Source organism: Athene cunicularia, assembly GCF_003259725.1.
Source record: "Athene cunicularia isolate RWA chromosome 1 unlocalized genomic scaffold, athCun1 chr1_part1, whole genome shotgun sequence".
Lineage (NCBI taxonomy): Eukaryota > Metazoa > Chordata > Aves > Strigiformes > Strigidae > Athene > Athene cunicularia.
This window is the reverse complement of record NW_020799091.1, coordinates 61,320,306-61,337,499: the sequence shown is the minus strand read 5'-3', so window position 1 is coordinate 61,337,499 and position 17,194 is coordinate 61,320,306. Positions and strand designations below refer to the sequence as shown.

Here is a 17,194-nt window from a genome sequence, read left to right as displayed (position 1 = left end):
AATTTTCTTGTACCTGCTGTCACTTCTCAGGTTCCCACTCCATTTTCTCTGGATATGGTCCTCAGCATGCTCTCATCCACAATGAGACAAAGCCAGATAATAGGAAACTAGTGGATCAACCTTAGAGTAAAATCAGTATTCTTTGGAACATCAATCTCATGCTATTGTGTGAAATGCCTAAGTATTATTTCAATATCTAATGTGTTTATTCACTAAACACAACAAAACCCCTCAGCAGAACACATGAAATACCACTGGTTACACCATTATAATCTCTAGTCTACACCACTGAGTAAAATGGCCTACCTCTGCATTCTAAGAACCAACTTTCAGTTTCTCATAAGGCAAAAATTTACTTCACTGGGTTGGAAAAGTGCATGTTTACCTCACCGTGTGATTTTTGTTAGTAAGTTTGCTAGGATTGCTGCCTGTGAGTGCTTATGATTTTTTATTTTTTTTTAATGAGACAGAAAAATAAATCAACCAAATATGATGCATTTCTGGGAGCAAGGTGTAGGAAAATATACTGCTTGACCTTTGCGGGGGTCAAACATTGGGTCAGACAAACATTGGATTGTATAATTTGAAGACTTTGTATTAGGCAGAAGATTAATTCTGTGGGCTGAGAATATTCCTTTTGTTGTCTGTTTGGGAAACTGTCAAAGCTTATTCAAGTTCCAAACCTTTGAAAAAATCAGTCACCAGATGCTTACAACACAGTTTTTAATTACAATGTATAAATCAGAACCCACCTTTTCTAGTATGGTCCCCTGTAGACCACTGGATAACCAGTATCGGTGGCTATGCTTAAACATCCACTTGGATGTTTTAAAAGATTTACAATAAAAAAAAATATAAATCAGGAAAGTAGTTTCAATTTTTATTACTAGTATTATTAGTAGTATCAGTACTAAGCTTCTGTGATAGAAGTGCTGTAACTTCATGCTAGTCATATATTCAGCAGATGGAATAAATAATATCATGGAGTAATAAAACTCCTTAGAATAACACTGGAAACTATTTAACTAATGGAATGGGGCAATAATAGGCACTTCACTAAGCATCAAGAAGAAAAGTGTAGTTTAGGGACCTTAAGCTACTGGGGAGTGAAACAACAAAACAAATCCCAAGACAGAGACTCACAACATTAGGGAGTAAGAAAATTATTATAATATTAGAGTTACTGTGAGCTGAGTTTTGAAGATCATGTATTTGTTCTCCATTACATAATAGTAAGTATGCCTTAGAATACTGAGTCTTCCTTAAAGCCAGTGTCATATGTAAAGCCTGAAATAAAAGTAGTATCATTCACATGCTAAATACTATTTTCCCTGCAGTTTCAAATTTGATCCACAGTACTGCTCTAGACACAGGAAAGGATGTCTGAAACCCATTACAGATCTCCCTTCTTAATACAATATAGATGAGGAAGATATTTTTTTCTATTTGCGTGCAGAAGAAAGGGGACCATAACCACCTGCAGTTAGCAAAGTGGAACAGATTAGAAGTAGGTTGCAGGAATGAGACTAGCAGCAGGGTAGAAAGAGTGGAAGGGAAAAAAATAGAACAGAGCATGGATAAAATGCTGGACTTTGGAACTAACAGCATGAAATAAATGAAGTGAAAAGGAAGAAGAGAGATGTGGCAAAGAGCCAGGATGTGGGTAGAGACAGACTAAGCAGAAAAAGAGAATTAAAGAAAAAAGTGACATGGTGAGGAAAAAACACTGAGACTAAACAAGGGAGATTGGGACTCTGAGGAAGTGGGAAAAAGGAATTAAGTATAACAGAAGGGCAGGAAGGTTGGCATGAAGCCAAACTAGAGAAAAGAGAAAGCTTGGATGAAAACCAGGAGGGGGAGGAGGGGCAGAAACTGCCTGTGCAAGGAAATTAGGATTGGGATAGAATGTGTTAAGGAAAGGACATGAAGCCAGGCAAATGAATGGGACAATAAGGCAAAGAATAAAGACAAGAATGGAACAAACTGTAGGCAATGGGACAAATAAGGGTACATGTGGGAGGAATGAACCATAAAGTCTGTGTCTGTTCATACACAGACCTTGGAATGGAACCCAGGTTCCCCTAGTGTCACCACTTCCTTTCCGTGGTCAACATGTTTAACCTATATGGCCTTTTAAACTTCTGGAAAATTCAAGTAAAGAAGGACAACTTAATGCTGTTTTCAGCTATCTAAGCAAGTGACAAAGGTTACTTAAAAGTTTTTCCACAGCTGAAGTAAAGATTTCAGCAGTCTTCACTTCAAGACTGATAACCTACATTTCTATTTTTCAGTCCACCAGGAAATTAGAGGAAAAAAATAAAATAAATCAGGGACCAATATTATGTGATCTTGTGATTAAATGTGCTTATGAATTATGTTCCTGCTAGTTATATATTAATACTACAGAAAGGACCATAAATCTGGCATTTCTCAAAGCTTGTGCCTGAATAGTCTTATTAGACTTCTTTTTCATATATGCCTCTCATATGTGAGAGGATGTCACTGTAGGTGACATTTCAAGGAAAATGAAATTTATATTAATCACTGAGATCCTGCAATAACCAAATAAGTATACAGTGCACGTCTCAGCTTGAAAAACATACATGTAAACACTGAGAATTTTATAGTAATTTTGTAAATTGAGGTTGTCCCTAGTCTGCATGTGAAGCTCAAACTTGTAAATCTGTTTTTTTATCATTTGGTATTGTGTGAATCTAGCTTTTCTTGCCTTAGTGTTCTGTACCCACAATTAGCATTTGAATCATTCATAGAAGCCTTCTGAATATATTGAGACTGAAAGAAAGATATCACAGACAGAAATCCCAAAGTAGTACCTCTGCTTGAGGAAAATGAAAGTAATTTGATCTGAAGGGAAATGATGCTCTTCTACCTGAGTACAATCACACATGCCAAAGATGAACAAAAATACTGAAGAAAAGAGGGTGAGATATGTCTGGATAAAACATTCTCTAGAGGATTTTCTGACCATAAATGAAAGATTCCAACTGCTTGACAGGGAAAATATGTATTCCCTGAGTGACTATACTTTATTCTTTTTGAAATACTGAACAAGGATCCCCTTATTTAAGCTCTTTTCATTGAAAACATTTGTGGAATGTGTTTGCAGAAGTCCAGAAACAGCATTCAAAGGAACTGCTATGGTAATGGCTAAACTCGAATGACATTAAATATAATTTCCTACAATGAGTTCAGATATCCCACCTACACTGAAGCTTATTCTAATGATGGATGTGGATTTTTTTTTCTATTCCAAGGTCAACATGCACTTAAAGAATAGAAAATTAAACTACAGTTCATAGTTGAGTCAAATGACTAATATGTTTTGGTAACAACGAGAAAATTAGATCACATAGTGAGAAGGTGTGTTCTCTCAGACTTCAGCAAGAAGCACAGAGTTTCCTCTATGATCTGAAAGAAATGATGTATTTGGATGAACTAGATAGAGGGGTATGATCCAGTCCAAGCAAACAAACCAACCTTGTGTTAAAGGAGAATATACTTACAGAATGGCAATTTCACACATAAATTTTGAAAATTACACAGGATGTATATAACATGCTAAGAAAATGAGGAAAGCATCTGAGCTCCCTAAACAATTTTTATTTATTTGGGATATTTCTAATTTAATAATGGGAAGAAATCCTTGCCAGTGCAGGAGTTATTCTTGGAGAGGTATAGTCAGCAGTTCAACAATTCTCATCCTTTTTTTTTGACATCATCAAACTGTTAAACATCAAAACCAGAAGCTAATTCTGTCTCGCTAAGTAAGAGTGCAATGGAGCACACTTAACTATCCTTTAGTGCTTAACTGTTAGGTCTGTCCCTGACTCTGCTTTGGACCACTCCAAACAGCTCTCTATTAATCTCCTGTAGAGGAAACTAGCTGTAAACAATATGAATGTGAGCCAGATTTTTGCCTGGCTTAATCCCCAGCCTTCTTTTATTTAGCAATTTAACAGTTTAGACATAGGCAACATCCCCCAAGGACAAAATTTTGGGAGAGGTAGTATTGAAGATACTGGGGAGTCAGCTCTGACCTGCATGCCTCTGATAACTGGTTTGAAAGGTGACATTTCTGTGATAAACAACAACGAAACAGCTTGTGCCTGGGAATTGTGCCAAAGTACCCAAGGCAAATGTCAGAGCTGCGTCCTATTCCCACCACAGGGAGGGTGAGTGTGTGCTCTCCTGATCACAGCCGCCTGGAAGATGTCCAGCAGGGACAGCACTACCAATGCCAGATTATTAGCTGTTCACAAAGTGAGTGCTGTGCTAAATTCAGATTAGAGGGCCAGCCTGAGAAATACAAGTCGCCCTTCCGCAGCTGGTATCAGTGCCAGCATGGGCCGAGTGGTACCCAAGTGACGATCTGTGCCCCACTCTGGTGTGCACAGGCAGCATCCTATGTGGATGCCAGCACTCTCCATGCTGCATGTGAATGAGACAAGGGAGTTCAAACTGCCATCAATAACAGTATTAAGAATGTATATAACCAAGATGCCCTGATAAATTTATGTAGGCAACCCTGGCATATTCTGATTTCTTGAGGCTGGTTTTGCTGCCCTCATAATCTTATTTTGAAGAGGGTTTTGTGCATCACTGATGCAGATTGGCAAGTGTGTCGAAGAGGTTATTAAATTCCATCATTTTATCACAGAAAAATGACCTTAATACCGCAATAATACCCATTTATGGTATAATGTTAGAATCTCAATGTGCATTAAAAATAAAAATTTGCTTTTAGTTTTAATAGTTACAGGGGGGGAAATGGCACCAGTCCTCGAAACTCAGAACAAACTTGCTTAAAAATATGCCTATTGTTTAATGCTATTACCATTAATTTTTAATCTTTGCAGCTGGTAGTATTTCAGTTAACAGTCTGTTGCACTTATTGGTAATCTAATCTGTTCCTGTAAAGTAGATCCTCACCTTACAGAGAGACTGGCTTTCAGACAGTAGCCTCAGTTGTCTTATTCTGTACTCAGTAGCCATATCCTGTACATAACCCTCAAACTCACTAGTAATATCCTGTACTCCTATGCAAGAAAGATGTTCCACTCTGGATCTACAGACTCTGGTTCTAATAGGAATATTAATTTATCATTCATCTATGCTCTTTTAAAATATTTGGACTAATACCATTCTAGCAAATTTTAGATGGTAAATTTACCCATGAGACTGCTTTTCGTTACAAGTATATGTAAAAACAGGTACAGATTTTTTAAACATCAGATAAAACAAAACACCTAGTTATTCCCTGTTTGGAAACAATGCAACAACCTGCAGCTATGTTTTGTTTTTCATGAGGTCAGTATCATTGTAAGTATTTAACTCTACTCCCTCTATAGGATTCACTCTCTGAAGCTTTATGCTAAGAGTAAGACATCAACTCCATGTCCCCTTCATGATGACTGGGGAGGCCCAGCACATCCAGTGAGCAACTGACCCATCCTCTGGCCCATCTGCTTTGCACTTTGGTCTGGATTCCTCCTGTAAAATTTTAAAGTTCAAGTTAGACCTCTGACATATGCTAGTTGCCCATGACCTCTATAATCAGGGAAGGTCACAACTCTAAGTAATGATTGATCACACCTATTGTAAACGCAACTCCTAGATATGGCTGAACTGCACTCTAGAGGTGATTCTTCATATTACACACCACAAAGATATGACTTTGGATTTAAGTAGTAGGTGGGTAAATTTGGTTGAGAAGAATCCTGCCCCAAATAAAACTGGTTTTGCCATTATAGAGGTATCTCTACAAGCCAGATTTTGATTACAATGTGTAGGTGTGAAGTCTATTGCATGCTTAGCTCACTCATGATAATGTATCTTTGCTCCAATAATTTCTCATATAATTTACTGTGGAAGATGGAACAATAGGCTTTTTGCAATCCACTTACATTGTGTATTAAATTTACAATTTGAGATTTGTAACAAGAAGCTTGCAGTACCTTTATTCTTTACAAATTTCCTCCTATACAGATACAAATTAGATTTTCTCACTATAAATTTAAAAATTCAGTAGATTCTTCTGTTTTTTACCCCAGGTAAATAAACTAGTACTGTCTCTATTATTGTTATAATCTTACAAATAGCCAAATATGGTTGGGTTTTTTCATTTTGTGTATTATGTTGTTTTTTTTTCTTTTTTTTTGTATTTTGTGTATTTGCAAACATAGAGCTCACGTCTTTGAGTCTGGATGTCACTCTAAAACAATGTACCAGTTTCTTCATAAGAATATCACTACTTAATTTTTTTCATAAGATACGAAAAATGTTAAAACCAGGAAATACTATCTGTCCTTATGATTCATGGAATATAAAATTCATAATACATTGGATGAGGTTTGGCTGCATGTATTGCAGCAACAGTGTTAGTAAACTACCAAACAACAAGGGTTTAGAAAGGGTTTTTTTGAAACTTCTGTGACCAGTCATTAAAGGATCATTGCTTATTAGACAAGCTACAAGACAAGAAAAGGCTAATTTTCTGTTCAGATACATTCCTGGAAGGAAAGAAATCCTCTCAAGAATTGAAAAGAATATCAAACCAAAACCAAATAGATTTTTTTTTTTACAGTCTTCTAGTAGAACATACAGATTTATCACTGTATCAAGTTTTTCAAGTGAGACTTCTTAAAAAAACCTGCCACAAATATGTGCTACAAGAGGGTGAAAATGTAAGGGATGGAATCCAGAATTTATATTAATCTCTTTCTCAGGGAACATTAATACTTTAACCTAAAAAAACCTATTCCTTCATAAATATATTTTAATTTTAAACAGACTATCCAAATCATGTCTTGACTAAGATTATTCCCATTCTGCCATACTACTTTTTCCCCAAATAGTAACAATGCTTGTATTTGTCTATAATTAATTACTCAAAATGTAATTATAAATATGATATGCACAAGAATCCATGCTAAGGCTTAAAGCTGTTTCAAAATTATCATCATATGAAAGCAAATTTTAAAAACACCCCAATGGCTTAGTTACTGGATGAAATGTTTTCGCTGATACCTAATAAATCCCTCTCCTTAAAGGAACTGGAATTATTTAGTTGTTTCTTACAAACAGAATCCATACGAAAGCTGTATTTTTCTCCTAAATAAGAATGGCAAATTATCTATAATGATTATAAGGAATCTTCAAATTGTATTATTCATTAACACTACAAAGGGAAGGTATTTGCTCTGTATTTTGTTAATTTTAATGAAGAAGAGTGGAATGATACTTCATTTGTCTTCCTTCACATCTACCCATAGTGCTTGTACAGTGAGTAGCACAATTGGTCCCTGGTTTCTCACTGAAGACTCCTGGAATAGTAAAAGTCACTGCCATCATCATCTGGGACATAAAGAGAGACACAGTTCAACAAAAGAGCCCCAAAAGGGATCATCTCACAAAATAGCATTCTGATCTCTTAGAACAGTTTAATTTTTTCCATTAGCCACTTTCAATTACAAACTTTACCTGTACAGGTCTGTTTCAGAAAGGAAAATACCTAACTTCATGACAAAAAAGGTATTTCAAGTCACCCATGGTTAGTGTTGCAAACATAGACATGTTACACATGTATAAGCAGAGAGAAGTTCTTCCCTAGTCCTTTCAAGTCAGTCCCTTCAAGTCCTTGTCAATAAAACTAGTGTTTAGGTCACACACTAGCAGAGACTTACAGTCATTGTGTAACTACATTAATGCAGTACAAAGCCCAAACTTGCAAGCCATTCTGAAATGTAAGTAGTATCTCCAGTTTAAGATTACATTACTGCAATCACCTTACTTCATTTTCTTGCCCTGCTCAAGTCTGAACACAGGTAGTACATGCCTGCCTGCAGTGCCACACGAGGATCCAGAGGGATCAGTGAAGGCAGTGGAACTACAGAAAACCACAGGACAAGGTGGGATGAGAAAAATGAAACTACAGGATGTGCCAAATATCACTGATGCCTCCCTTGCTAATAAAACTTTGGTTCAGTGTATTTTTGCAGAAAAATTTTCCCTGTAAATTTAACCTTCCCGAAATTATTGAGAGTACGCTGCATGCCATACATATATAATCCACTGACAATCTATTATGGAAATATACTGAGCTTTCATACCCTGTAAAAGAGCAGATACAGAGTATCTCAATAGGAGAAATCTACATCCCAGCAGAACTAACTAGTCTCAAACACATTTATTTTTATTATTATTTTTACTACGTTTTAACTATCTTCTTGCTGTAAAGTGTATTATTTATTTTCTGAAGTCTGAAAAGAGGTTGGAAGTCATTTATTCCATGAAAATAAGAACATGTGCTATAAGGAAATACATTTATGTCAATAAGCAACATGACATGAATGCATATATAACATAAGTACTGAATTATATGCTTAAATGGTTTTGCAAACTTATAAATATATTGTATATGTAGCCATTTTCTAAAGACAGTCTGACAGGTGAATTACAACATATATGCATAAGTACTTGAATTACATCCATCAACCTATATCTGTCTTTTTTGCTTTTCATTAGAGATTCTGGCATGCTTAGAATCTACTCCTTAAATCTTAGCATGTGGATTACCTGCAGTGAAAGCTCAAAAAAAAAAAAAAAAAAATCCTGAAAAAAGAAAAGCCCACAAAAAAAGCAATCTTGGCCTCATATTCAGATCACTAAGGGTGTAGTGAAATCAGCAATATCCCACTTCTTGTAACTCAGCACTTTCATTTTGTAATTCACAGGTTTACTTACGAGTACCAAAACCCAACTGAGATACCAGAAATGGACATGAACAAAAATCCTAGTTTTCCTCAACTGTTGACTAGAGATTCAGCTAAATGAGTGGCACTGTCTTCACTGAGATCAGAAACAGAATTAAGATGATCTAATTATGGCATTCATACTCCAGCATTAGTATGTAAGGATTTTCATTCATATTTATTAGAAAATAAAAAAAGAAAACGGAAGTCCTGTTTAGGATCAACAATGGTTTGCCATTCTGAGTTGTATTTAAAAGCATGGTTGATGTCAATAAAAATAAGCATTACAAGATGGCAAAGTACCGTAGAAGTAGGGGAATGGCTTGACAGCTACAATTCATAGAATATTCTGACTAACTCAGTACACCTACATTCACAGCATCAGGAAAGAGATCCCTGCCATCAGCAGGAATCTGAACAGAAGAAAGCAATTTGTATTCACAGCAACACTCAACCTTGTGTCCTGCTCCTTGGGCAGATCAGGGCCAGACCGTCCTGGTGGAGGGCAAAGACAAGAAAGGATGAATATTCCAGGACCTGCAGTAAGACCTGACAAGAGAAAGGGCAGGAACATGGGAGGCTGAGCTAGGATGCATCAGAGAGGTTTTTGGAAGGTACCTGTGGGTAAGAGGTGATTTGTGAGCCATGAGGTGGGGCAGTGGGAGCTGTGGGAAGCTCTCCTAAAGTGGTCAGAGGCTCACTGAGCAAGTCTGGAGAGAGTGAGGGTGAAGGAAAAGTGAAAAGGTAGGATATTAAGAGGCACAGGTCATGTTTAGGCATAGCCTCTAAATCCCAAACACAGAGCACCATTCCACAACTCAGTGACTGGAAAACTAAATGTGACTGCTGTGTTAAGTGAATTCTGGACATTTATTCACAGAAATATCAACTGAAAAAAAAAAGTCAACTAAAAAGTAAGTTTGACATCAGAACATAAGAAAATAACAGACAAAAGTGTTTATTTTGGCTCCCTTTCATATGTCAGTGCAAATTTAATTTTTGATGGAGACAAACTGTTGTTGATGGTAGATTGATTTTAATGAGCTGTATTGGGTTGATAGCTTTACAATGTTTATTCTCAAATGATCTCTGCCATTTGAGATGCCACCTATAGTACAGGAATGTGTAAGCTTTTCACATTAAAACCAGAATAGTCTCCCTGACCTGAAAGATTTCCTGTTGCTACAGAAGGTTATCAGAAAGAAAAGAGAAGCAGGTGAAAAAATCAAGCTTTACCTGTCCATACTTCGCAGCTAAATGTAGAGGTGTCCAGTACTGATTATCTACTACATTGAGATCAGCCCCATGATCCAGTATCAAAGATGCAACATTCTTGTATCCATTAGCGCAGGCCACGTGCAGCTGCAATATAAAAGTATCTTAACAGTTTAAAGAACTCAGAAAAACCCATGACGTGCTATTGGCTGCCCCACAGACCTAACTGGCTAAATCACAGTAATGACAAATACAAAATACATGTGATAACAACAGACTAGAAAACCACTGCAGAACCTTTTATAGCATTGATAAACAAAACCCACCAAAAGATAAGAATGTTAGCTTGTTGAGAACCAATCACTAGATATTCACTAAATACTTTTCATACAATTTCAAGCAAACATCCTTTCAAACACATTCACAAACTTCATGAAGCCAGTTAAGATTCATACATTTCAACAAAGCTTGGTCTAGACCTAACGTTCTTTTGTGGCAGTTCAAATATCCCAGATGCAACCTGATACTACTTTACTCCAAAATTAATTCATTAACACATAATCAAACCAAGCACATTGAGTTTGCAGCATGAAATCAGTACCAAAAAATATTTTCTCAATTTTGAACCACAGAGATTTTATTTCTTTTACTTGTATTGCTTTCCTAGATACTTAATTATTTTAAGTACTATTTGTTTTAATAATTGTAGTTGATTTTCTGTATCAGTAAACTACATTTCAGAGTCAAAGTGGAACAGAGAGAGGGTGGAAAATGAAGTACCAAAATGACAGAAACTCAGAACAGCAGGAACCTCAGAGGTCAAGTAGTGTAAGTTGCTGCTAAAGCAGGGACAACTTCAAAGGTAGCTGTGTTTGCTTGTGGCTTGTCATTCTGAGTAGCAAATATAGTATGAGTGACAAGGTACTGAAAACTGTAGTGGCAAGAAGGGGAAAGAGGACACTCAAAAATATCTTTGTTAATGGATTATTTCAGAAACTGGACATTAACTTTTATAATATATTACTATTCAAGGCTCTACATGTGGTTGGCATTTATATCAGCAATCAATTCCACTGTAAATGGTATTTATAAAATGAATTAAAAAAAAATATAAAATCTTCTATTTAATTAATACAAATAGCAAGTATGTAAAATAAATATAGGAGCAATACAATACCAAACAGGACTTGTGAAGAGAGAAAGAAAGTGATCATAGACAAATATATAGCGGGGCAATGCAAATTATTTACTCTGGTAATAATCAAGTAAAAGAGGAAAATGTAATAAAGAACCCTATACCAGGGAAAATTTGTCATTTGTGTGTTTTAGTGGAAAATGTTTCTTATGTATGGTGAATAACTCTGTTGAGGCACATTCTTCACATGATGAGACTGATGCAGGTTATAGTTCAGTGGTCTTTATTTTCTCATGGTTCTCTGCTGTGATATCAAAAATTCCCTTTACTTCTGAGAGCAAAGGGGACAAAATTTGCATTTGGAAATTGGCACAATATATTTGCTCATCCCCGATCAGAAGGATTCATTTCTCATGACGGTCAGTAAGAACAGGGCTCAGGAAAATTGCAGAAATGGACAATTGAGATTATAGGTGGCAACCTGTATCCCCAAACCACATAGCCTAACTACATGGGGGTTTTTCCCTTGAAGTAATGTTAGCAAAGAGACTATTTTTCTGAGGATTGACATGGCTAATGGCAAGAAAACGGTCTTGCAACAGACCTGTTACTAGAACCATGCAATTCCAAAATCACTAAAAGCACAGGAGACACCAAAAACAAGAGTCCAGGATATTACTCGCCTTATTTGTTATTTCTGGTTCAGCTGCACCTGAAGAGTATACATGAAGTTTTCTCTGTGAACATGCTTGATGCAGAGGGATGAAACACATTACAGCTCATCAAAAATCTTCCCCTGGAAAGGGGGCAGAATACCCTTGCTCTGGGGGCAGAACACTAGATCTGTACACTATAAATGCTCTGCTTTCAAATGTACAAAACCCTCATAATTTTCCCATAATTTGACACAGCTTCAGCTTTTCTTCTGTTTTAAAAGAAGAAATTACATTTTCTATTCAGACATCAATCTGACAAGTGCTAAGTAGTTAAAAGATCACAGGACAAAGGAAATATTTTGTGACTGAAATCTTTCAAAGAAAAAAATATTGCAGGAGAATTTGGCAGAAAAATTAATTTTGTAATATATCATTCTGTGTCTGTATTGCTTGTGCACATATATATGTGCTATGAATCTGTGAGAACGTGTGCATTTATATATTTATGTCATGAATTTTTTGCCTGATTCATCTTAACTTACACATGGACTTAACATCTATCAAGAGAAAACGAATCTATCCAGAGAAAACAGATACTTACAGCTGACATATTTGTTGTTTTCCCTCTACAGATAGATGTAGAGCAACAAAAATGTATTCCCAGAACCTTTTGATATGCATACAGCTATGACAGACTGGCTGACTCCACAACAATGAATACAGACAGAGCAGTTTAACAAATTCCAGATTTCCCACTAGTTTGTCAGACAAAAGTTTCACATAATAGAAATCTCAGACAAAAGTAGAATGATACACTCTGTGGCTACTTGTTGCAAGACTGTGAAAGAAGTTCAGAAAATCAAAGTTCAACATAAAAACTGTTGGTGCAAAAAGGTCCCCTTTATCAACATCCCACTAGGCAAACAACAAAAACCAATCTATCCACAACGCTCTTCTCCTAGCATTTATAATAATGTTAAACATATTTCAGACATGCATTTCAACTAACCCAGCTAACTACAGAAAAGGTTTTATACAGTGATAGTTAGGTAACTTCATAACTCAGTTTAACTAAGCCAGTTCAGACTAAATTAGCAGTAAGAGTAGAGTAGAATTTGCATTTTACTGTCATTTAGCACCTGAGCATCAATGTATCAGAAAACTGGAAGTTAAATTAATGCTTTTATGAAATAAAGTAAAAGTTATTTCTTCTCACTCCTCCCTTGCTTCTCTCCTGGTTTTAACTACAGTTAACTGCCTTGGGGTGTCCAGTGGCTGGATTCAACAATCCCAGATATGAGGCTGTTCACTTTTTCAGTTATAGTTTGAACACTCCACAGGTATTAATGTATGGAATTAAACACTAATAATTCAGTGTATTAATTCAGTATCATGCAATGTAATTCAACCTACATACTGGAATAAATAATTATTAATTATGATAATAATACATCTTTGTCTTTCAAATTCTTTTAGTACAGTATTTGCAGAAAAACACAAAAGAATTTTTAAAAGCTATTCAATATGTTAATGTTGCTGGTAGCCATTTACTGATTGATAATGATGTTGAAGATTTTATATTCAAAGAGAACAGACTGCTATCTAGGGGAAAATGCATTAATTTTAAAATTATTTGGCAGCTGAAGAAGTAGCAATCCTGAAAAAACAAAGGGATAGAAGATCTATTAGCAGAAAGTATAATGAGACCCAGTGACTACAAATAACATGCAAATTAAGGAGAAGGAGGAATACTTATCCACTGATATGGTGGATGCTTCATTACACTGAATCAAGATGGGACAGCTTCATGAAACAGTGTTTTAGCCTGGCTCATCCAGAAGATATGAGCCTAAAACAGGAATCACTGAGTGAAGTTTCAGGCCCTCACTTACACAGAATGTCAGAGACCACAAGTATCTGCTGCAGTTCTAAATTGCAGTGCTAATATTTTTTTTCTCTATTAATTTCTGTGTTGCATATCCAGTGGCTAAGAGTGAAAGTTGTCATTAAGACAGAGATGCTGCCCTAGCCTATTTTAAAATCTATTCTATGCATGGCATTGACATATATCTATTTCCAAAAGGCCAGATGAGAACCAAAATCTTGCATTCCACTTCTTAGAGAATCGCCTTGCAAACATGCTCACCAGTACACAGCTGCAATTTATCCCTATTCACAGGATGATGATTACATATTCCCACTCACCAGGGTAACTCCTTCATCATTCTTCTGATTCACGCTTCCTCCACTTGATATGAGCTGTCGGACATCTGTGAGCATTGTCATAGGTCTCTGTATCTTCATTTGGCGCAATGAATTCAGCTCTACACCTGGGAAAAAGAAAAGGCTAAAACCTGCCATTTTATTCGTCAATAAATAACAGATATATGATTTTGTGTTCTGGGTTTGTAAAAGCTTAACCAACATTTAATTAGACTTCAGTGTGTATTTATAGAACATGTTTGCTTATATATATTTACCAACAAGTTTACTCATATCTTTATTTATCAGTCACTACATAGATGATTTAACGTCACCAATATCAAACAAACAGGCCTGACCTCCTACTGACTGCCAAGAGCAGCTGTAGGTAAAGCAGTTGTAATATTATTAAATTCACCAGGATTGTGAAAATAGTTGTGAATGGGGAAAGAATTAAGTACTCTAAGGAAGCCACTCAACTGTTTGGGTCTTACTTAATGAAAATTATTTTTGGCTACATTCTTTCAACAGTGTATATACATCACAGTGCCCATACAAGTCCCTCAGACCTGTCAGCTCAGCTACTTGAGAGACTGTGAAGCAAATTACATTAAAACTCAACACTTTTTTATCTGCCTGGGTTATTTTTAACCAGGATTAGTTCTCCAGCTAAGCCTTGACCATTGCAAGGCCCCACAAACCAAGAGAAAATATGGTATGGGGGCATGGGATTGCTTGTGTCAGCACTGATACCAAAAAACCCAGTTGTCAAAGCAGAGTTTGAAAAGGAAGATAAGCAAGGCAGTCTATAACTAAAAGAAAGCCTGGTGTCCAGTCTGAAGAGATTTAAAATTAGGAACAGAGGGTACGACAAAATTGTTAAGTGTTTAAATCAGCAACTGGTTGTGGCTTGGTTGGAATAGCTAACCAAAATTTGGGGCTTGATTCTTCCACTCCTAGCTTCATGTGGTCACTTATACCCATATATAGAAAATCTAATTTGAGTACAAAAATCCTCCCTCTCTTCCCTGGCCATGACATAACAAAAAACAGATGAATAAATGATTTCTTGGTTATTTGTCAGTGAGCTGAAAAGTGACAAATAATATATTAATTTAGTTCATATGTGTATAACTTAACATTTTCAACAATTCCTGCAGTTCATTACATTACTGAAACAACTGAAGCATGTTTCAGGGTAAAAGCATATTTAAAGTATCTTAGTTTTAATCTACCCTGAAACTCATATAAATGGGTGTACCACATGTAGTTCAGTAAAGAATCCCAATCATTTTCTTTCACTAACATGTTACTACACACATTGCTTTATGTTCTGAATTTTATTTGCCTGCAGCATTTTTGAGTTTCAGCTCTGAGGTGAGCACTGTCTTGCTGGCCACATTTACTTATTCTTATATTCTCACACCTGTCACCTTAACGATTCTAAATGACACCACATATAATACACAAATTAAACCTAAACTGGAGAAAATGAGATGTTTTCTGTATCTGGACTAAAACCTGTGATCTTTCACATAACAAACATATATATATATATATATATATATACATATATATATATGAGATATTGATAGCTTGAAGTAGATAACCAGCCAAAGGCAGAATGTGCTAATATCCTATCGCCTGACAGTTGCTAGACTGGAACAGAATGAGGATTTCATAGGATGTCCCAAGTATCTCCCAACAATCAATGTATTCATTTTTATTTCATTTCATTCATTTCATTCATTAAAGTTTTTATGCCTTCATCATGTTTCACAGTAATGATTTAAAACTACCTGATGACATTCACAGATTACTCATGACACACAGCATCAATTAAATATTTTTTCTTTCTGTTTCTATTTCCTGGTTTTTGCAACAGCAAACTGATAGTTTAACATTCTTGTCCCAGTGACAGAACTTTCTCAAATGCATATATTTAAATTTCCAGAACACTATGTGGTGTAAAGGGCTATATACACACAAATTTAGTTATCATTTGCAGCACTGACTTCACTTTTTAAACACATAACATAGACAGACCGAGCAGCTGAAATGAAATTTGATTGGTCATGATAAAGTTTTTTCTAATGTTGTCAGATAAGAAAGATTAAAGTTTTAAAATATACGTGTCATTTTACAGCTGATGAAGGCAGACATTTTTAAGTATTACTGACAGAACTTATGTCAACAGTTTCTTCCTCTTGATTTCTCCAGTAAACAATTGGAATAAGTTTTGTTTTTCAAGGAGGGAGGCAACAGGTGGAAATTAACCTACTACCTCTTTTGCATGTGAATAATACCTCAAATTCTCAAACCCAAAAACTAAGTTCACAAGAAAGGCTAAGTTAAAAACAGTTATTATCAGGTTGTTTGGTTCATCGTGTTTCATGTAAATTACCGTAATGGCTACAGGTTGAGGGCAGAGGCCCCCACAGTTCACTCAACCTTTTCTATCGATTTACTATTGACTTACACTCGGCATGGTCAAAGAATTAGTTGTTAGTGTATTCTTATCCTAACAGTGAAATACTGATCCTTACAACTTGTAAATTGCATTTTATAGACCCTTGGTGTGTCCTGTCTGGGGCCACAAAAAGCTAGTTGTTGAAAGTTTAACTTTGCTCATGCTGAAGGAGAAATCAAGAAAAGAGTTCAGCTGCATCAATTGCTATGTACCTTCCATCGCAAATTACACCCATCAGCTCAAAGAAAATGCATAAACAATGCTACATAGCACCAAAGGCACAGTCTATGTGAATCTCAAGAGAGCTTTACTGGCTTCAAACTAATCGTTTTGTAAAGCAATGATACACATTTCATTAAACAAATAGCAGTAAACAGCCGGGCAAGTGAGCTACCACAGGGACATGGTTCCATAGGCTTCATTTTTTAAATATCTAAAGGAGCTTTGAAAATGCCACAGAAACAACAGAGATTCCTTTTCTCTGCCTTTCTAGAAAACGGAATGAAAGAATGAAAAAATAATCAAATTGCAATCTTAGAATTGCAGAATTTTCAATTCCAAGAACTCAGGAACTTCTAGGCATCAGCGTGAAGACTTCTCTGGTGGGGAGCCGAGAAGCAGATCTACTAAGCATGCACACGTGTCAGTCTCTGAGGCTCAAACAAGGAGACCTGGTCAGTAACTGCCTTTCCTTAATCAAGTTTGTAATTCTGGAGAGTCCACTTTTCATGACTTTAGATGGAAC

The 17,194-nt window shown here is 36.0% G+C and overlaps 1 protein-coding gene across 1 annotated transcript in view; it reads right to left on the bottom strand.

The window, feature by feature from the left end:
• Positions 1-17,194, bottom strand: part of MYO16 (myosin XVI) — a 313,979-nt gene that overhangs the window by 207,828 nt on the left and 88,957 nt on the right. Inside the window, exons 6-7 of the mRNA XM_026845772.1 lie at positions 13,983-14,107; positions 10,008-10,133 (exon numbers count right to left, since the gene is read on the bottom strand). Coding sequence (XP_026701573.1) covers positions 10,008-10,133; positions 13,983-14,107 — 251 coding nt within the window. The remainder of the gene's footprint in view (positions 1-10,007; positions 10,134-13,982; positions 14,108-17,194) is intronic.